The sequence below is a fragment of the Podarcis melisellensis genome (assembly GCF_964234715.1).
Source record: "Podarcis melisellensis genome assembly, chromosome: 5".
Lineage (NCBI taxonomy): Eukaryota > Metazoa > Chordata > Lepidosauria > Squamata > Lacertidae > Podarcis > Podarcis melisellensis.
This window is the reverse complement of record NC_138537.1, coordinates 53599862-53623129: the sequence shown is the minus strand read 5'-3', so window position 1 is coordinate 53623129 and position 23268 is coordinate 53599862. Positions and strand designations below refer to the sequence as shown.

The 23268-nt window shown below is 39.5% G+C and overlaps 1 protein-coding gene across 1 annotated transcript in view; it reads right to left on the bottom strand.

The window, feature by feature from the left end:
* The window catches only part of WDR11 (WD repeat domain 11), a 51039-nt gene that overhangs the window by 10427 nt on the left and 17344 nt on the right, over nt 1-23268 (bottom strand). Inside the window, exons 8-20 of the mRNA XM_081912630.1 lie at nt 22623-22818; nt 21691-21794; nt 21333-21509; nt 19407-19491; nt 13480-13586; nt 10308-10383; nt 9275-9383; nt 8885-9009; nt 7960-8107; nt 4692-4798; nt 3500-3614; nt 2379-2550; nt 296-404 (exon numbers count right to left, since the gene is read on the bottom strand). Of these exons, the coding sequence (XP_081768756.1) occupies nt 296-404; nt 2379-2550; nt 3500-3614; nt 4692-4798; nt 7960-8107; nt 8885-9009; nt 9275-9383; nt 10308-10383; nt 13480-13586; nt 19407-19491; nt 21333-21509; nt 21691-21794; nt 22623-22818 (1630 nt within the window). The remainder of the gene's footprint in view (nt 1-295; nt 405-2378; nt 2551-3499; nt 3615-4691; nt 4799-7959; nt 8108-8884; nt 9010-9274; nt 9384-10307; nt 10384-13479; nt 13587-19406; nt 19492-21332; nt 21510-21690; nt 21795-22622; nt 22819-23268) is intronic.

Here is a 23268-nt window from a genome sequence, read left to right as displayed (position 1 = left end):
CCAAATTGAACCAAATTGCATTTATTTGTACTTCAATACATTGAAGCTCTCTATGTGCATGTATTCAAGGAACCAGTGGATTATTCATGCCTGAACAGGAGAGAATATACTTTGCCCATGGATGGATACACTAAAATGATGTTTAACTATCACTTCTAGATGGGTAAAATTCAAGTATTTAAATGGAAAGTAGTTGGGTTTTATTACCCACCCACATACCCCTAAACAGTTAGTGGGCATGTTGCCATTTTATAAAAAGCAGGCGTTTCAATATAGTAATATATATTAGACTTACGTATGTGAAATATCAAGAGTGTATTTATTGTTCCACGGTTGGTGTAGCAAAAATGCTTTCAATGCTAAGGAAGCTCTTGGAACAAGTAGATATGGGCACCACACAGGTTCTAGAAACAAAAAAGGGAGAAAAAAGAAAGAAAATCTGTTGTTCGTCAATCTGATATTAAAGAACTTTGGATCTGTGCTTGCTTACAGTGCATCTGCAATGGAGTATGAGAAGGCTTGTTTTCATTACAGTGTTCCAGAAAGAACTGCAGTCCCCAGAATTGTTGCCATTGCACAGACCGTAATATGGATGGGTGTGATTTTGAGTGCATACCCTGGGAATCATGACCAAGGGTTAGGAGACTGGTTTTCTCTTTTGTTCGTGGTTGTCAGTGCTTAGCTTCACTGGAAATATTTGGCTTGCAGGCATACTGCAGTCTGGGTTTCAAAAACTGATCTGAAAAGGCAACTGGTTTGGAACTCCTCCATCAAATTTTTGTTAAAGAAGTAAATGCATAGTTTAGGGGCATGGCTTAACAAAGTCCAGCACAGATTTTAGGTAGATTATTTCTCAGTAGTACATAAGAGCTCCAAAGTGTTATGTTTCCTTGGAATCATATAGTTCTGCTGCTCTGGTTCTAGGGCATTAACCACAATTTAAATAAAGATCTGAGCAGTGATGATAAAAAAAAAACCCAAGTGGATACTTATAGTTAGATAGCACTAGAGGAATTATAAAGTGGCTCATGAAAAGGCAGGAGCACAGAGGGGAAAAGATGCATTCTGCAGAAACAGCACAAGCTATGTCACAGAATTGTCTGTGATTCCAGGGGATATCTGATAGTAAATATACAACAGAAAATCTGAATCTGACTCAAAATGCAAGACTGTGAATAGTAATAGATATTATTATTATTAAAAATCACACTGGCAGTCTAATAAAATAGCAGGAAGCAGGAAGCATCATTATTTTACACTGCAAAGAGAATTAATGATGTACTTCAACACATACTCAAGAAGTATAATTTTTCAAAAAATATGGACTGAAATACCTCTTGAATCTGCTGAACAGAAGATGGCAATTTATTTTAAACATGGAACTTGCATACACATTTGTGTATAAGTATCTTTAGGAAAGTGCCCTGTCACCATACTAAAAACAAAAATATTGAGTACCGTATTTTTCGCCCCATAGTACGCACGTTTTCCCCTCCAAAAATGAAGGGGAAATGTGTTTGTGTCCAATGGGGTGAATGCAGGCTTTCGCTGAAGCCTGGAGAGCGAGAGGCATCGGTGCGCACCAGCCCCTCTCGCTCTCCAGGCTTCAGGAAGCTATCCGCAAGCCTTGCAAGCCCGGCGGGAGGTCCCATCGGGCGCGCGAGGCTTGGGGCGGCAGCCTGCAGCCCGAAGCACGGGGAGCCCTCCGGAGGGCTCCCCATGCTTCGGGCTGGTGTCTGTAAGGCTTGGGGCGGCAGCCGCGGCTGGGGGGGGGAAATAAATTTTTTAATTCATTTCCCCCGCCAAAAAACGTGGTGCGTCCTATGGGCCAGCGTGCCCTATCCTATAGGACGAAAAATACGGTAATTGCCAAATTACAATGATTAAACTCTTGTACAGTGCAATGTCTAAACAAGTAAATCAGATAGATTTCAAAGCCCACACTGGCGGGATTCTGGCCTTTTCGATAGTAAACCAGAGAAAGGACCTCAGAATAGGCCAATTATTTTTTAATAATAATTTTAAAAGGTAGAATACATAGTCAACAAAGAAACATTCTTCATTTCATTCTGAAGTGCTGTTATGAAATACAGTAATCATTTAAGGCAGATATATTGTAACATTAATATTATTGTGAACACTCAGTTTTGGAGCCTTTGCCGCTACCACTGGCAGGAAAACTGCTAGTGGTAGCTTCCTGCCTGAAGTCAATAACATTTCAGTTCTTCTGACTCCATAATCCTGGTAAAAATATATATGCATCTATCTCATCCTCTGGCTATTTGAACAGGGAACACTCCTCTGTCGATCACTTCATGTGCCAAATGAATGCAATCTAATAAAGCACTGAGCTGCATTTGCTTGGCCTTTGTCCATACCTGTTAATTCTTGCTCATCCATTCTAAAACATGCTGATTTCATTGTCATCTCTAGCACTCTGATGCAGCCATCATCTGATGCCAAGATCACTTTGTCTGAGGTACACCAGTCAACATCAAGTACTCTAAAATTGACATTTCTTCCAGTTCTTAAGCTGTTCACCATCTGTACCTGAAAAAAATGCAACATATTTTAGCTTTAGAAGACGAAGTGGTCTCCCTTTCCATGTACAGACACAGTGAAATTATGTTTTGTTTCCATGATTCTCAGTAATATAATCAGGCAAGGGAGAAAGGCTGTCCTTTAGAGTCAATTATATAAAACAAAAATTAAAATGTAAAAGCCTACCAGCTAATATGTGGCAGCATTACTGTGACAGTCTACAAAATGTGAATATTTCATAAATGCTTTATAAATATTTTCCACTTTACTACTGTCAGTCCTTATTGCAAGTATTACTGGGTTCCTTTTGTTTTATAAACATCTAAAAAAATTAAATTTAACACCACACATACATTCAACTGTAATTAGTAATACTTGGTTCTCCCACCCTTGTGGTTGAATTTGAAGCTTCTCAATTTAATTAAATCTAGTCAAGATGGTAGTGATGTGTCTGATCAGGGCACAATGCCTGTTAAGCAAAACTCTAGCATTGAAAAAACAAGGACAAGCCATCATTCAATAACGGTCGTTGTCATGCTTGGTTGTATTTCTACAGGGAATGTATTTAGCTTCCAAGAACCTTTGGTCTGAAAATCAGACAAATTAAATACACTGAAATTGATGGACTGATTTATTCAAGTAAATATATATCCCACACTTTTTCACAAAGGAGCCCAGGGCAGCAAATGCATCTGTGATAAACAATAAACACAATAAAACAATTACCCAAGTCCATTGATTTCAGTGGCTCTGCTTAGAGTATGACTGATGTTGGATTTCACCCAATTAGTTTAGCAACACTTTAATGGCTGGAAAATCTAGGCAAAACCAACTAAGCAGCTGGTAGCAGTTTGAAAGAGCCAAGAAAAGTTAAATCTCCTTTGTGACACCAGTAAGCATCATTTTAAGCTTGCAGTTTAGAACCAATTCAGACAAGTAAAGCAAAATTGGTACTGACCTCCTTTGTGTCCCAAACTTCAGCTCCATCATTGTACATTGCTATTAGCTTTTGGTTTCCTTTTCCAGGGGCGAAGCGTATCTTCCTCACCCAGCCGCGGTGTGTGGGGATGCCTCTGGAAAGGAAAAGGTAGGACACAAATAGTACATTTCCCCCTTGAGTTAAGGACAGACTGAAGAACTAAACTTCAGAGACCATCTAAATGGAAGTATTCCATCTAAATGGAATCATAAGGAGAACTTGTCATCTAAACCACCACTTCGCCCCTCTACAGTTACTCTTATTTTGATTAAATACATAGCAAACGAGTGAAGCATCAGTGGTGGGCTATGGGCTCTTAAATTTCAGCAGCACCGTGTGTGATGCTAAAATTTGACGCATCCCCCCCCCCAACCTCTCTCGTTCCGTTCTGCAGTATTGTTGCAGGGGTCCCTGCAGCACAGCACCCTGTGCTGCCACACTGGTTGTGCCACCCCAAAACCGCCTCTGGAAGTATCACTATAGCAACAGCATCATGTCAGCTTATTACGTACACAATCCCAGTATTTGTGTGGCAATCCTTCTGGACCCGTATTTTGTAAAAAGAAAGCTGCATGGCTAGTGTGCTCATAATAATAATTAATAAATAATAATAATAATAATAATAATAATAATAATAATAATAATTTATTATTTATACCCCGCCCATCTGGCTGGGCCTCCCCAGCCACTCTGGGCGGCTTCCATAGAAACCAAAAATACAGTAAAATATCACACGTTAAAAACTTCCCTGAACAACTTCCCTGAACAAAAATGTCATAGACAACTTGGGTCTGACCTGGTTTTGTGGCAAAATTTAGAATTATTTCAAACACATGCTATGAATTAGATCCACTTTCTCTATTACTTGGTAGAGTAGTTGCCAGCAAAAGTAAATACAGCACTGAACTCCTACGTGTGTGCATGGTTAGCCATTTTTGTGAAACATAACCCATGTGGTTTGGGCATTTTCTAGAAATGTCACGAAGATTCTGGAGGTATATGTGTAGAGGAGCTTTCCTGGGCAGTTTCTCACGACGGGATTATTGATTCACAGAAAATGACTTTCCACACCCCAATCTCTGACTTTTTGGGGGGCAATCACTTGAGTCATGTGCGAATTAGGCTTCATTGGAGGGGTTTGTTTTGTAGTTGTTGTTTAACAGATCACTACCTGGATACTCTGGCTTTTAAGTCCCAAAAGTTCAAATTTCCATCAACATCTCCCAGGACCAAGATATCTCCTTTCCACGCGATGCATGTTATGCTGCCCATGCTTCCCTGCAAAGTTTTAAAAAGCAGAGATTAAAGCTTTGAAACAGAAACTAGAGAAAATAGGCATAAGTGGCAGTATAAACCAATCAATCATTTGTAAAACAGTTAAACCGGGCTTGCATTCCAAATTAAGTTAGCTTAAGAAAGTTCATGGAAGGAAAGTCTCTTCAGCAGACTCTTCCTGATTCCTGTTGCAAAGCCTCTTTGGAGGGTGAGAAGGCTCTTCTGATCATTGTGAAATCCAGCATGGATGCTGGGGGATGTGGGAATAATTCCAAACTGCCCCGAACTCCACTCACATTGATTGTAAGGGTTGCACAACTGTCTGAAGAGGCTTGTGGGAGTAGCATGCAGGTGGCTGCAAGGGATGGAAAACTTTTCTTCTGTGAACTTTCTTAAACAAATTTGCTTTAGGATCTAAGCCATAATATGCAAACTTGTACTTGCTTTTTTATTATCAACTATGTGGTTAATTTCTAGCCTTTGTGATGTTGTGCCAACTCATGCAGAGTATTTTGACCTCATACCAAAAAAGAGTAAGTCAAATTCTTCCATTGTTGATACAAGAGAGGCCACTAAAAACAACATTAATATAGTTTTGAGGCCAGAATCTTATTTTTTTAATATTGTATTTTGAAAGCTCGGGAATATGTGTGCTACACTGTAGAGTTGTGGTTCTTTTCCTCCTTGGTTTGAAAATGAAAGCTTTCAAATGCTAAAGCACAAATGTCAATAAAAGGATCAATGGGTAGCAACTGTAGGTTTGCTTTAGGGAAGAGAGAAGCCAAGGTCGAATATGCAGTCAACCTCAGTTACCTTTTCTTTTAATCCTATAACTGAATAAAAGGTCCTCCCTGACAAAGCTACTTGCTTAGATGAACTATTTTATAATGTAGCTAGGAGATGAAAAACAGAGAGCCAGGTTCTGACCCTTAAACTACTCGTGAACCACAATTTATTTATTTGTTTAGCACTATACTGCACATAATACAAAAATGAAGACGTATCTACACACAATCAAGTAAATGCACTTAAGAATCCACTGATTTTAAGTGATTTGAAAATAGCAGAACTTGTATGCTCTCTAATTATATGTATGCCTCTGCACAGACACAAACCATTATCCATACAGAATGTAAAATAGATTATTTATCACTTGAATAACCCCCTCCCTTTACCAATGACATTCACATAAAAGGTTGTTGAAGTAGCTTCGACATTTATATATTACATCTATATTTGTAACAGATAATTTTCTACTAAACCCCAAAGAAAAAACCCCACAAAATACAGGAGTTTTGCCATTATTATTCTTCATCTCCCCAGTCCATAATCTGACATATTTCTAAAGCCATCGGAGGCTAGATTTATAACAGCAGGTCACTCTTTCTGATAGCTGTCACATTATCTGAAAACAGAGACCCTGACAGTTTGAACAGAAGGATTTTAAAAATATCTTGATTGCTGACCTATATAAATGAGGGCAACACCACATGAGAAAAGCATCTCTAAAAGATTTGTAAAGCTTTAAAGCAATGAAAAAGAACAAATGAAGACTTTCAGAGTGAAATGTTGAGCTGGGCCAAGAATGTCCTCTTTTGTGGCACGATTCATCTCCCCTGAAAGAGGGGGATCAGTTTTACTGTGACATGATGGCATTTGGAAGCCAAACAATCATTTAGCCTACAAATGCCTGTAGGCAAAATTACACATGGTGTGCTACTGCAAGGATGACTTCATGTCTTGCTTAGAAAAATGCAGGCACTTTAGAAGACAAATGGGGTTCTTGATGTCAGATTTACAATTGTTTAGTGGTCAAATGATAAATGGGCAGTAAGGCAGGAAACTAGCCTCTGGGGTTAATTTAGAAGCTCATTTTGTTACTTGGATTTGAAAGCAAAGAACCAGAAAAATAAATATTCTGTTTGAAAATATTTAAGAACTGACAGTGAAGCTGCAAATCATGTAGAGATGGAAAAGGTTGATGGGATTTGTCAAATGTGAGTAGCTTCAGGGACGTAGCCAAGGGCTATAATTTAGAACATTTCAGCAATGAAAAGTTGTTTATGTGGCCACAGGAGGTCAGCATTTCATATGCGTAACTATGACTTAAGGAGTGTGTGTGTTTAGGCATGATACTAATCTGAAGGCAAAGGAAGAAAGCAGATTCTGAAGTGTTTTTAACAAGTAATCCTACTGGAGACATTGGGACAGCATAGCAGAAGATTTTGTATTCTTAGTTCTGCTGCCAGAGGTAATAGATTCCAAATTGTGCTGGCATGGAGTTCCTTGTGCATACCAGAGTCCTTACACGGCTACTGGAGTCGTTGGGTCAAACTAACAATGTTTGCCTCAAGAATAGTCTGTTATATTCTTCAATGTTCTTTCCGGTGATGCTAAGCATGACCCTTAGTTCTAAAATTGGGAAATTTTGGAGCATGATCCATGAAGAAATAAAGAAAATACTAAGAATAACATACAGTAAAAGGCCAGAGGCATTCCTTTTAGGAATATTAAACGACGATGTCCCAAAAGATAAAACTAAATTTTTCTTATACGCAACGTCTGCAGCAAGAATTCTGGTGGCTAAGTATTGGAAAGGGAATCAGTTACCCAATAGGGGAGCATGGTTATGTAAGCTTTCAGAATACTGACAGATATAATGAGACAAAAACAGTTTTCTGCCAAACTGACAGATATAATAAGACAAAACCCAAAAAGTGTTGTGAAAAAGGAATGGGAGTGCCTAAATGAATACCTTAAAAGACAAGGTTTGAGGACAGAAGTCTGGCTGAGTCTGGAATAACCTTGTGAAGTGAAAGGATAAGAAAGAGGGATATATATTTAGATGCTAGGATCAAGATGATAAGGAAAACAGGAAGAGAGGTAAAGGAGGTGCTGTGGGATTGGTGGAAGTCAATGTTTGTTTTCTTTTTTAGTGTTTATACTATCGATTTGTAAGATTTGAATTTGTTTTTCATATGTATGTTTTTGTGTATTGTTATTTTTCATTTTTCTTTTTTTGTTGTGTGGAAAATACTAATAAAATTTACTATTTAAAAAAAGAAAGGGGAAAGAATTGGTACTTTTTGTTGTACGTTGTTGGAAGCTGTTTTGTAAAAATCTATAAAAGGAATAAAAAGTTAGAAATATAGCACTGAACTTACATCAGGAGGAATTCTTGCACTGTCTTTGACAGAATTCCCTTCTACTGTCAAATGATAAACTTGTCCATCAGTATCTGTAAACACGAAGTGTTCCCGAGCAGAAATGTTCTGGCTCAGCTCCGATTTACTCTCAGCTTCCTGCAATAAGCTTTGAAAGAGAAGCCAACTGGTGATTTTTATTTTCAAAACGATCAGATTCACTCAAATTGCACTTACACTATTAAATGAACACATACTGTACGTATGTGTATTATGTAATTAGAAAAAAGCCGTATCTTAATTCAAACATTGCAATTATAAGCAGCACAAACAGAAGCCAGCACAAGAAGTCCTAGTAGTGCAACAGGACCTTGCCCCCCTCCCCTTGCTTGCATGCCATCCCCAGATATTGCTCTGGAAGGTCAAGTGAACCCCCAAAACAGTGAATGTGGGGGAGAGGAAATAGTTCAATCTGTGCACGAACTTCTGTTTGCCAGACAGAATTATCAACTTAGGGCAATGTTGAATTCCACCCTAAGTAGTCTATTAATGAAAGCAACATGAAGAATCAAACACAATTAGCTTAAAGGAGGCAAGAAACAACCGCCTTCGGTTTCTGGTCCCTAGTTCCAGGGCATGGTCTAGAGGCCCATGATTAAACCAACAAATTAAAGTGAAGCTGATCTATTCATATAATGTCTCTCACATATGCAGGGCTTCAATTTACATGCTACAGTAATGCAGGGCATCAGATTCTGACACATGCTTTGCCACCTACTATTACTTTCACTGGACAAAGATTCTTAAAGGTCAGCCCATTTAAATTACAACATCGATAAAGGTCTGTAAATCCAAAATGCAGTGCTAATGCAATGCATTCTTGGCAAGAAAACAAATACTCAAAGGAGAAGCTGGTGTGATTTTTCACTGAGAATAGTGTTGACACCTGATCACCGATGACTCCAAACTGCTCTGTTCTGTATCTGATACCACTGTTTGCCGGGCCATAGCTTCGCGGGCTGCAAGCTGCTTTTTTCTTAAGCTCTTCAAGTTGTGAGAAGGCGACCATTCCTGGAAGAACAGAAGTCATGACTGTTCACATCTTAAGGTATTATTTACCAACCCTAAATTAGATTTAGTGTTACATGCATTTCCACTGGCTGTTTACATTGGGAGAATCACAGAATTGTAGAGTTGAGAGAAACCTATAGAGTCATCTAGTCCAACCACCTAGGGTGAAAGGTTTCTAAGACTAGTGGACAGACACCATTCTGAAAGCAAGAAGGTATGTAAGAATTAGTCATCTGATGAGAAGCTGACTGAATTCATTCCTTACCAAAGCAGTAATTGTAGGGAAGTTCTTTGACATTTCTCTGAGAAGAGTACAAGTCCTGATATCCCATAATTCCAGAGGTTTGTCTTTAAATACTACTGCCAAATACTGTCTGAAATTTTAAAAAGAAGCTATTTACAGCATTATACATAAATAAGAGAATTTCCCAGTAGCTAGAAGTACTATTGAACTGAATGGGAGCTACACAAGGCATGGTTGCTGCAACAAGCGTTGATCCCACTCTCCTTGGTTAACAAACAAAACAAAACATTTTTCAGGATGTCAACGTTTTCAAAAATTGCATATGTTTAATGGAAAGAGGAGGAAGAGTCAGGGAGTGATTGCATTGGCTGTAATTCCAACCTTGAAAGGACACACACACACACACACACACACACACACACATATATGTATGTATGTATTATTGAGTTTTTGATAATTTTATACATATAAAACAAAACCATTTCAAACATTAAAATACAAGGTTCTTTCGAACCTTCAGATCTCCTCCCTCCCTCCATGGGTTCAATATTTATATTTAAATTTGCTGCATCTTCTACCATTACCCATCTATTATATAACCATAATTACCATAAATAATTCCACATTAAAAGTCATTACATCCCTGCCAAAGACTTTAACTGTTTACAAATTTACTCCAGTCTTTAGAAAATACTTGATCTTCCTGATTTCAGATCTTCCCCCTTGAAAGGAGATACTAGCTTGCTACCAGTGCAGGAAGCAACTCGAAATAATGTCTGAACTGCTTCTGGGAGAAATGGAAAAGTGGGAAGATTGGTATAATATTACAGCAGTAACTCCCGAGTCCTAGTTCATAAGCACAGCACTGAAGAAAAGCCTAATGTATTTGAGTGGCACACAACCAAGTTCTTCATCGGTACATTTGGATTTGTTTGCTCAGTATTTCAATAACGTTTCTTCAACTGCCTTCCTCCTACAGAAAGAAATGCACTGTAGGTACTGGATTATTCTAGCACAATTCAACACACCAACTTTTCCTGGCCAATCTGCTTACTTCAAGTGAGACACTTTTATCATTTCAATGGCTGGTTCATCACTGCCTCGTTCGCCACGAAATGCAATGCTTCTACCTAAGATGCGAGAGATACAGGAAAAAAGATGTAAAGTAGCAACCACAAGCAAAGCCACTGTAATTGACATATCAAATGCTATTTATTTAATCACACTGATCATCTTGCTTTTTCTTCTCAGCACTCAACTGCACGTAGAGTCTCTGCCGCCCACGCAAACACATTATGCTAGCATTTTGTAATATGAATATTGAGCATGAAGCATTACTATAATGCTGGCTCCAAGCCATTCAATTATACAAACCCAATTTTCCTCTGCTTTACACAAGGATGAAAACTCTGATTTCAATCTGCAATTTAGCACCGTTCTCCAAGTCTTTTTGATTTAAGACTTTCCAACGATCTCTCGCTGATGTTGTGCTAACTCAATCAGTTTCAAGTTACAGAAACAGAACAATCAGCACAACACCTGAAGTCTCTAATGTGCCTTATTTGTGCAAACTATTGTAATAGGTACTGCAAGTTGCAGCAATTTCCTAAGGAAGCTACAAAAGACTTCAAATGCCCCAGGGAGGCAGGACTGGATTTCTGAAGGTATAACTGGTTACTTATTGTTTGTAAGCTGTTTTGTGATTCATGTGAATGATTAATTGATAATTATATTTCTATGCTGCTTTTCAATCAATCTCACCTAAATCTTCTAATATTTATCGTGGGAATGTCCATAGGTCTCTAAATTTAGGTCTGATGGCTATAAGGAAAGGACTAAAATCTGTAAAACCAATATCATCATGTCTTCTGAACTTGTTTTGTAGAATTTATGGAATGGGCATGTGGTTACTCAATACCTGAAGGATTTAGCAACCTGGCTACTGACAGCAGCTCATATTTCAACTTAACAAAAATGGAAAGACCTAAAGGACTTGCACATCACACTCTGGTAAAAGAACAGATTGACAATAGCTATTTCAGAAAACTCTCTCATAATTTAAAAATTTCCACTGCCACAAAAGTCCCGGAATATTATAATGCCATATAGTGGGACTTCATTACATATCCTTCTGGTTCTGATTCAGAACTCATCTTTCTGCATAAGTGAGAGAAATTTGGGTATCTTAAATGACCTCTGTATCAATTGTGGTTATCTGTAAAGGTAAAGGGACCCCTGACCATTAGGTCCAGTCGTGGTTGACTCGGGGGATGTGGTGCTCATCTCGCTTTACTAGCCGAGGGAGCCGGCGTACAGCTTCCGGGTCATGTGGCCAGCATGACTAAGCAGCTTCTGGCAAACCAGAGCAGCGCACAGAAATGCCGTTTACCTTCCCGCCAGAGCGGTACCTATTTATCTACTTGCACTTTGACATGCTTTCAAACTGCTTGGCAGGAGTGGTTATCTGTACTGATCCTATAATTGTCCCTTTAAAGTATTTGCATATTTTTAGTTTTGTTTGTTTGTGCTTTTTTTTAAAAAAAAAACAGCCCTATGGTAAGGATTAGATGAGTATCTATTGAAGATAATTTAAGGTGAAGATAATTTGTGGTACTACCGGAGGTTGGATACATGATCTGTTAGATCATTTCCAACTACATGGTTCCTACACAAGACAATAAGTATTGGATATATTCACAGCCTATGTTTAATAGAAGGGTACTAGCACAAAGTCAAAAAATATGCTTACTTGAATAGGAACAGATTTTCCAAATCATTACAATCTTATTTTTGCTGCCCTTACCTCTTCACAAACCCCATATTAAATAGTATAGAATTGTATATTTAAAAAACTGTGGGAAAGCTATTTCAGAAAATGGAAAGGACATTTCCATTTCGTTAGCCATTTCTAAAATTGTTTTTCCTATCAGTGGCAGATTTCTTTACTTAGTGAGAACATCACAGGAAGCAGCAATAGCAGACTGCCTGTGGAGGAAAATGAACTGATCCAGTATTTTCACATTTACTCACCAACATTCTTTCATTATAGCTCATAGTTATAAAACAGTATGAACGTTTTAAAAACATAATCCATCTGGCTAACGTTTTTGAAATTGAGAAATATGCTGAATGTGCTGCAGTAATCACAATATAGTGTGAAGTTTGTTACTAGCAAGCATATTCTACCAAGTTGCTAAGAAAACGAAGAAGATGGAAGGCACTGTCCTAGCCATCACAATTCATTTCAATGGGGTTTGCACAGGGCTGCTAAGTTTATATCATCAGTATGAAAACCGGTGTGGTGTTGTGGCTAAATCATTATTTTTTGAACATAGAATCTAGCTCAACCGTGATGTTCATTGGTTGGGCTAATTACTCAACTTACAGCAAAAACTACATTTTCTAAATATCTAAGAATATATTGAGCGTACATAACTGATTTTATTTTTTGAATACTTCCAGCAATAGTTCAAAGTATTTTTAAAACTGCATAAACATGGCACATTTTCCCTTCATCTGAAGAGATATTGCCATAAATATCAAAACACTTTAATTCTTGTGATGGAAACGGAACAAATCCCATTAATCCCATTTCCTTCAACCAACTGATTCAAATTTAAAAACATGTACAGATTAATATATACTACTTGCATATAGTAAACCAAGTTGAAGACATTGGAAACCCCTGTCCAAACTGTGAACTAAAATCATTTCAAGACTGGTAGAAGGAAAGAGTTGCACTACACATTCCTCGCTGCTACAGGCCATTGCCTTCAAGTTATGGAGAGAAATGGGCTATCTCCAATGGGAGATGTTGAAAATACAGTAAATATAGTAAATTTAGAATGAGGACAAGACTGCATAAAGTATGAAAACTACTGAGATAGCTGAAATTATAACCTAGTGCTGTATGGATTGGTGTTGAAGCTAAAATATATGCAGTTATAATAGTATTCAACCCTTTGCTGACATAGACGCTTCTTCTCCTTTATGCCCTGAAGATGATTCATGAAATGAGTGTGGGGCTTGCTGAGCTATCATGGTCTAAAATGTTTTGAATTCAGAGTTCAAAATAGTTACATTAGCCACCTTGCTCGGTTATTCCACTCATGTCTTTATAATGGAGATGAAGCCAACCGATAGGAGTCTGCAAAAAAACCTACATTACACAGGTATCACTTCTCACCTATCTTGTCACCAATGGTTATGCTTCACAATATATTTACCTGTGGGAAGATCAACCAACTGCAGCTCGTTTCTCACCTGCCCCAGATTATTAGGAGTCGATGTGGCAAACGAAAGGAAGCCGCTCAAGCTTGTCCACTCAATGCCCCTGCCGGAGTAGAAGATATAGAACACATTATGCAAACTATCTGAATTTGTAGGAAATGCTGCAGATTAATGGAGTGGGGAAAATATGGCTCCAACTGCATGCTGCAGGTGTGTGTGGAGGAATACAACAGATTATTATAGAGGACTGCATAGCACTCAAATTGGAAACATTAAATGTATGTCAGACAAACTTAATTACTTAAAAAATAATAATTACAGTATATTCCGCTTGCCCTTCCCCTGAAATGGAAAAGAAGGAAGCAGTCTTTCAGATATTTGAGGCCCAAGGGGGGAATTCAACATTTTGCTGTTACAAATGGTCTAGCAGTGCAAGTGTTTATGCTTGCCCAAGTGAACCATCTTCCCACTCCTCCTCCCATGTGCTCTTCTGATGGTTCTCCTGATGCCAAATGGAGCCAAATGGGGGGTAGGCAATGGGAAAGAGAGTGGGACAAAGCCCCATTGTGCTAGATGAAGTACTTGAGTGGACTTCCACTAGCGGGACCAGGTGTTGAATTCAAGCCAAAGTCTTTTGGGGCTTTAAGCACCTTGAATTAGGCCCAGAAACAAACTAGCAATCTGTGCAACTGCTTTTGAAAAAACAGGAGGATGGGAGTTCTAAATGGAAACCCAGCCAAGATATGGACCAGCTCCTTCCAGGACAGTGCAACCGCAGAACAGGACATTTCCCCACCTCTTGAGCTGAGAACTCTGAACATACTAACACTTGTCGTAGGAGAATTCTACTTCTGGTCCACTTCCAAGCACCATCTAGCACTCAAACCACCTCTCCTGATTACGATGGGAGAGACAGATGAGCTGGGCATCTCCTGCATATTGGTGTCACCTTGCTCCAAATCCAATGACAGCTCCCAGTGGCTTCAAACAAATGTTCTGCAGATGCCAACACTGCATTCTCAATGCCTGCACAGGCACTAATGGGTGATCCAGCGGACACACTTTTGGGGCTGGCCCTGTATGCCCTTTTCTTTCAGCTTCAGAGTCCTTGCCCTCGTCCCCTGAAAATGAGGACTCTGACTCCAGGGTGATGAGAAGCGTCACCACATGATAGGCGTGATAATGTTATCTCCTCTATATTAAGTCAGGTTCAGACAAATGTTAACTCCACCAGACCTGTAGGCATCAGCCCCCCTGATTCACGGCATGCAGCTCACTAGAGAACCAAGGCAGCCTGCACACTCCACAGTGATGACAAGGCCACCTAAGTGCAATTGTGTCAATGGCTCTACACATCTCGGGATAAGGAATCTTCCTATGATGCTGAAACCAGACCTTTACAAATTGCAGTAGGACACACCATGGTCCTACAATCCAGTGTTCCACAATCCAGTTTAGGTGTTCCCAGATGCAGGCTGACACACTCATTCCCCACAGTAATCAGTGTATGGCACTGTCTTGAGTCCTAAGTAAACATACTTGAGATTGTGATCTTAATGATTTACTCTTAACCCACTGAGAATATAGATGCATTGATGTGTTAAGACGAGTGTACTCTATTGTACACACTTTATTGTACTTGATTGTACAATATAACGTACAGGATTAAGATTTATGGCACAAATATTCTTAATTGAGGACAAAATCCACTAAAGAAATTTCCAACACACAAAACCCATTACCCATTTTTGTCCTCTCCTTATTATCTGAGTCCTGGGGAGAAGAATCTTTTTGTTCTGGAATTCTGGGCTATTCTGCTACATCTAAACACAACACACACACAGAGAGAAATATAGTTTCATGCTGATGGGGAGAAAGCCACTTAGAACCATTGGGAGTCAAGTGTACTTCTGCTTATAAATGCTTGATAAAGCCTTTCCCCGCTAATGTCCTTTGAATAAAGGTGCAAGAAATTTGTTCACTGCATTAAATCAGAGCAAATGTTCCAGCATTAATGCAAGAGCAATCTATTACTGGAATATTGCCATTTTTCAGATAAGTTGGCATAAAAAACTACCTACCTCTCATTGAATGCAATTAGTAGTCACAGAACACCAGTTTTATGAACTGCACCTATTTCTTTAGTGCAAGGCTCATGTATTTTTATATACAGTGCAATTTGTAACAGCCACTTTAACTATGGAATAGATATTGAATTTTGCAACTTCTTAACTTCTGACTAACCCAAGGCAACCTACTCAAGTCACTCTTTAATATTAAATTCATACAGCCTCTGTGAGGAAATGTGGCCTGTAGAAGAGAAATAACTGCTAGGCTCTCCTTTGCCTCCACCTTGCTATTTTAAAATTATTGCTTATCAGTTCAACAGTTCTGATACACACCTGCTTGTTCTAATGAGCACCTGCATGCACAAACACATCCCTCAATGCATTCAGTAAAGTCCCACGGAGCTTTAGAGCAGGACTAGCTGAGGTGCTGCCATCCAGATGTTTTGAACTACAACAACTCCAGTCATCCCACATCATGCTGGCTGGGGCTGAGGGGAATTGTAATCCCCAATTTCTGGATATCACCAAGCTGGTACCCATTTAGAATACCTTCTGGAAGAGCAAGATGCTCACTGAGTAACCCTAAGCCATTCACTTTTTCTTAGTCTACTCCAGGCATGGCCAAACTTGGCCCTCCAGATGTTTTGGGACTACAATTCCCATCATCCCCGACCACTGGTCCTGTTAGCTAGGGATGGTGGGAGTTGTACAGTGGTACCTCTGGATGTGAACGGGATCCGTTTCAGAGCCCCGTTCACATCCAGAAGCGAACCCAACTCGCGTCTGCCGCGATTCACCACTTCCACACATGACATCATCTTGACCGTCTGCGCATGCGGCGAAACCCAGAAGTAATGCGCTCCCTTACTTCCGGGTCGCCGCAGCACGCAACCCTAAAATATTTATCCCGAAGCTACTTCAATCCGAGGTATGACTGTAGTCCCAAAACATCTGGAGGGCCAAGTTGGGCCATGCCTGGTCTACTCTAATCTACATTGCAGGATTGTTGCTAGGATAAAACTGGTGTGAGCACAAACAGTGCCTGAGCAATTTGAAAATACGGCAGATTTGTTTTTTAAAAAAGAAAGGAAACGGTTGCTGACTATGTCCACATACTCACACTGTTCACACTTGGGAGTTTACTCTATTTGATTCTGCAGGACTTGGTAAGAAAATATATGGCAGGCACTCATTTGTAAATCAGTCCCACAATGCTTACTGACAAATATATTTCAAAATATCCGAGGGAGCTGGCGTTTGTCCACAGACAGCTTTCTGGGTCATGTGGCCAGCATGACTAAACTGCTTCTGGCACAATGGAACACCATGACAAGTGCCAGAGTGTACAGAAACGCCATTTACTTTCCCGCTGCAGCGGTACCTATTTATCTACTTGCACTCGTATGCTTTCAAACTCTTACCCTTTACCTTTCAAAATATCCATAATTTCAGAACCTATATACAAGAATAATAATAACTTATTTCCCAACACAGAATATATTTTGTTTACTTCATATATAAAACAGAACAATTAATAATGAATAGGTTCCATGGTTTTGTAGCTAGAAAATGTAAAATTCAGTTGCATTTTGTCACTCTTCTGTCCATCATTACAAAAATATTTTTTATTTCACGCACTTCTGAGGTAGTCCCAATAGTTATGGGCCAAGTGCAAATTTCGGTTAAATTTAATTTAAAATCTAAAATGTTCAAAACGTTTTTTAATACTTGATTGCATTTAAGATTGGGCTTTTCCAATGCCCAAACTAACATTATCAATTATTAAGCTGAGAAAAAGATGAAAGTATAATTATGCTTAAAGTGAAGCATATAAAATTATGTAAGACACTTTTCAAACTGCAATGAGATAAGGCATTTTAAATAGTTTTAAAATTAACTTTGGGGAAATATTAGCACTAATGTTTAAAGCATTAAATGTTCTAATATTAATATAAAACATGGCAGGATTCAAAAGACTCAAAAAGCTAAGCAACAGAATATCAAAGTTACAGTAGCACATGATAGAAGAGAAAAGAAATTAGACAAAGATTAAAAGCAAATACTCTTTTCCCTAGACACTGCTGTGTGCAATAGAAATCCTCTATATGAACTTGGCAATAAAGCTCACAGCAGATTTTCATGATCACCCACTTCTAGTTAACTGCTTCTTGTGTTTTGATGTCTTTAGCAGCGATATAAGCCAAAGCAATTTGGTCTGCCACGTGCCACAGATAAATGTCATGTTGTACTGTATTGCATAAACCACTTTCTGATTTGTTTGTAGCCTGGAAAAAAACATTATCAGAACCAGTTGTGCTATCTCTGTGCACAGATAACAGAAATAATGTTTGTCACAGAGATTTTTTCCCCCAGCATACCACATCCTGAAAGGTTGTGGCAAGTTTTGTTGTTGTTTTTTAAAAAAGATCAGCATGTAGGTACAAGAGACCAGTAGTTCAATCAGCTCCGCATATCTGTGACCAAACACCTGGTGCTTCAAGTACAAATGGGTAATTGTATATTCAAATTGCATGCTTGTTTATTTCTGTCTTGACTCTGACCATGCAGGTGAGTGAAGCAGGAGCACAGCTCTGCTTTGCCAGCCAGATCAATAACTAGACTGGCTACAAAGGAAGTGGATTCACCTCCGCCTCAGGCGGTAGGTATATAGAAGCTGAATAGGCTGGCAAAGCAAGGGGAAACTGAATTGCTTTGCCAGGTGGACCAGCTTCTGGGCCCAAGCTGTGGGCCCAGAGATACTCTGGGTGAAGGACTGGCTCAAGCAGCTTGAACTGTCTCCAACAGCACTTCCCTTTGGTGGGTGTGCCATTATTAAAAATGGGGGGGGGAGAGAGAGAGAGAAACAGAAAGGCACCACTTCCTGATAATAATGAGAGCGGCACCCATGGGGGGAAAATGAAGGGGAATCTTTTGAGTAAAAAGGAGGAGGGTACAAATGTTTCCAGGCTAGTAACTTCTGGAGGCTTTGCAACAAGTCTGGTTTACTCTAGTTTCAGATTTCACTGAGATGCTCACAAAACATGCTGAGCATGAGACTGTATCCTCTTGAATTGTTACCTAGGGGCAGCATCTCGTAACTGTATATCTCCTTGTAAACGCAGTTGTAGCACAAAAGTAAGTCTCCGTGGACAGATTGATCTGCAGTGAAATATGTCACAAGAGTCGTAGCAACCAAGTTACTTGTAACAGCCATTTTATTATTCCATATCCTGAAGTTTTAATTTTAAATAAATAAGCAGCCACGTAAGCCTAAGATCAATGGTGAAGGACTTTCAGCAGGTTTGAAGGACTGTGCAACCCTTTCCCTACTTGTCATGTCCACCTCCCCCTCCCCCCCACACACACAAGGGACAAAGACACAGGACAAACAATGGGATGAGAGTTAAGAGTTCAGCAGTCCATGGTCTTCCCATAGCTGCTGGTTCTCCATTCCTCTTTTCAGACTTCCATGGCCATTTGGGGCTTTTGTTTAATACAAAACGCAGTCAGGAGGAAGAATTGTGGAACCGCCTCGCACATAGTATGGTCCTTATAAATATAGCTGTAATCAGACTCACATTAGGCAGAAATTCTCTATGCTGCAATGTCTAGGGACACAAAGGCTTGTGTTCAGCCTTGATCAACACACACACATTAGTTACCAATTCAAATATTTATAAAGCAGAACAGTTTTCACAGAACTATGGCTCTATTTGCAAAAGAAAACCACCCTATTGAACAATCTTCCTGCATACTATTTTATGATTAAGCCAAATGCCAGCATTGCTTATAGAACATTAAACACTTTAATCTTCCTTTCTCCAGAAAATCAACAACTATTTAAAGAAACTCACTTGACTTCGCAGGAATGAATGCTTAACTCTTTGTGTAGGAGCCCACTGGTAAGGTTATACACCAGGACCGAGCCATTGCTTGTTCCTGCAAGGAGTCAATTGAATATTTGCAAAATTTACAGAAATCACATTGACATTTTAAAATCAACTTTGTTGCCTTCCCCACCACAAAAGTGAATCTCTTATACTTATTTTTCCACATAGTTTCCTTTAGTCACTCATCCTCAAGTGATGGCTTAGATTGCTAGGCAGGTTTTACATCACCCACCCACAACCTTAGGCCCAATCCACTGCTAAGTACACTAGCCTTGAGTGTAAGAGCTCACTGGGTAGCCATAGGCTACATAGACTACTTCCATGGAGGAAAGTGGGTAGCGCAGTAGAAGTGAAATGGGCCACTCTCACTCCTATGCTAGCAAAGGTAGCGTCCAAGGAGGCCAGGGGGAAGGAGCTTCTCCTTGTCTGCAGCAAGAATGGAAATTCAATGAGCTGATGGAGGAGAGACAGAATGTTCCACAACCCCTCCACCAGCCAACTACATTTCTATGGTGGCCACGAAGGAAGGCAAGTACCTTCATCTGCAACCAAACGAAGAAATGAAGCAGGCTGGCAGTGGAGGGACAGATTTTTCTGTCTGCTCATTTGGTAGAAGCTCCCCTGCTTTCTTTAACCAGGCTGCTAACACCACTACCAGCCTGGGCTTCCATGTTGCCCATGGAGAAAGGAGCCTGTCCTTTTCCACAGCCAATACTAAAACACAAGGTACTGGCCTCTTAGTAGGCAAGTGACTTTTGCAGCCTTTTTTCTCTCGCAAGGCTGAAGGTATACTTCATAAATAGTAGCACTTGGGTAGGTAGTTGGGTAGAAGATAATCCAAGTGGACAGACTTTATACAGTGGTACCTCGGTTTTCGAACATAATCTGTTCCGGAAGAGAAGACCACTCGACTTCCAAAACGTTCGAAAACCTAGGTTCAAAGGGTGGTCTGCAAATTCAATAGAGAAAATTGGGGGGGAAACTCAGCGGAAGCCATTCGAAATCCGAGGTGCGTTCGAAAACGAAGCATTTACCTCCGGGTTTTTGACGTTCGAAAACTGAAACGTTCGACTTTCAAGACATTCAAAAACTGAGGTACCACTGTATATTCAAGTAAGGAGGGTTCCAGACCATAAGTAACCTATAAGGCAGAATCCTGAAAGACTGATTTTGATTTATTACCCTTGTCATTACACAAGCAGAATGAATGCATTGAACTTAGGACTCATTTCATACATAAATGCTTCCTTTAAAAAGTCAGTGAGAAACTTGCCACAGTAAGCATCAAACTTCAACTTGCGTCAGTACTGAACCTTCAAAAATCTATTGTGCTGTGTAAAAACTAAGACAAGCCATGACAAGATCTGAGTGGGCACAATTTGGATTTCTTCACATAGCATGGGATCAGGTCAGCCATTATACACTGAATCCATTAATTGCTTTCAGAAGATGCATTTTAATACCTCACTAAACCAGTTTTAAGAATGCATTGTATTAAAACATAAGCCAGGACTTAATGTGCTGATTGGCATTTTGGAGCCAGAGGTAAGCAGGTATTTAGCTGGGGTCATTTAAATTCACTGCTCTTTTAGCATTTTGTATTTTAATGAGTGGAAAAATGCATTTTTAGCCACACTAAACATTTGTCTTAGAATGGGATACAAATCACAAAATTAATAATATATATGGCAGGAATATCTATGAACTGGAAAAACTTTTCATCTCTCTTTTAAGACAGCATTTATTCTGGGAAGTAATTCAAGCAACTCAAGGGCATGCTATTTCAGACAGCAATAGTCCCCAGACTGACACACAGTTTATCATACAAACGTATCACTGCAAAAAGTCAAACTGAGCAATATATTCAACTGTACTGTTTAAGACACTTACCGACAGCAAGGAGAGGCTGATACTGTTTTAAGTTTTTTGTGGTGAGAGGTGGGCACATGCGGATAGCAAAGGGAGGCAAAGGGAGTCCTGAAAGAAGCCCCGTTAGCAGGAATTTTAAATGCACTTCTTGCAAACAGTAACTTTTTTGTTGCTCTTCAGTAGAAAGTGTGCCTTGCCCTGATGTACAATATAACAGAAAAAGCAAAATAGATTTCATGATGCATGATTTGGCCATAAGCAATTACCAATCTCAAAACTGTGAAACACAGCTTTTTGCTTTAGAATACTATAGTAAACTAAATTAGTTACCAAAGCTGAAGTAAAATATAGACGACTGTTACGGCTCACATACTCTTACCTATCATATTATCCAGTGACAGGTCTGGAAGTTTATTCTGAGATGCCCCAACAGGTATTCCACAGAATGAGACTGGCGAGTACAAAGGTGATGCAGTTGAATTGCTGCAAAAAGACAATTACAATAAAACTGAAGAATGCAACGTTCTATCATGCTTTAGCCTGACCACCAAACAGAATCCAGGATGACCTATGCAGAAAGGTTCCTTTTCTACAAAAAGGAGCATCCTTGATTCTCAGTGGCTGGAATTAACAACTGATTAGTCCCCCACCCTGATGGTATTCCTTCATGAAATAAATGGCATTCATGTCCAGGGGCAAGAGTAAAACACAGCACATTACTGCACTGTTGCAATTAATGGCTGGTTTCCCCATTCTGTGTCAACTGAGATCCCTTAGAGTGCCTCATGAACAGATGACATCAACACGCTGCACCTCTCTGCTATATACAAGTTTGTCCTCTGCACAGACATAGCTTGTTGTGATCATGCCTATTTAAATTGATGGAATGATATTGAGGAGCTAACTGAGATCTTTTAAGAATGAGGGAGCTCATTTTATGTCAACACTGATTTTGAAGGTGAGAGAAGACAGCACCACTACTACCAAGAATAATACACAAAACAAGATGACAACCCATGCTGTATCACACAGGTGCAATAAGCCTAATAATTGTGGCCTAATACACACAACATTAGTATAAATCATATACAAGTCTTGTCAGACGTTATGTATGCCACGTCCCTATTAGCCATAGTCATCTGGCTGCTCATTTTAAATGACAGCTTTGCTGAACAACAACCCTTGTTGTAGAAAGTTGTACTAAACAACATGGTTATAAACATTAGAAATGAAGCAGCATTGTCAAGTCCATGGATTCCTTGTGTTTAAACTACTAATTAAAAAAAACCCCTGAACATTCAGTAAGGTTACCTAGTCCGTTGATTTCGGCCTGAAATGGTGGACTTCAGCTCCCATATCATTACTCTACCATCACTGACTATGAGAGCTGCAGAATTTTCATTCACAGGACAGCACACCATAGTGAAGGGGCGAACGGTCTTGGTAACTCTGATGGCATCACACTGACTTCGTAAGTCATAGACCAGCTCCTGAATGGGGTCAGGTTCTGCAAATGTCAAAACATGAGATATCAGATACGCACAGCTTTCAGTCAAATGCAGCAACCACTGGGCTCTTGTGCTAATTCTGCTGGTTACCACTGTTACATCTATAGTATGATATAAACGGACATTATTTTTAATAATATAGAGGTACACAAAATATTGGGGGATTTGAAACAGAGGCAGGTCAGTGCACTGGAGGATTTACATAATAAAGACATAGTAACTAATTACTAAAAAGACATTTAGAATGTGAGGGTTTAGGGTACATTTGTCACATCTACAGCTTTATGTCTTTCATACCCTGTTCAAGTCTATTTTAATGAATCTGTGCCAGGGGTCACTAACCTATTTCAGTGTGAGTGCTGCATATATTGCTGGCCAACGCAGCAATATTTGCCAGCGAAAGGCAAGGCCAAAGTTGGAATTACACTCATCTCCATCTCAGCATTGGG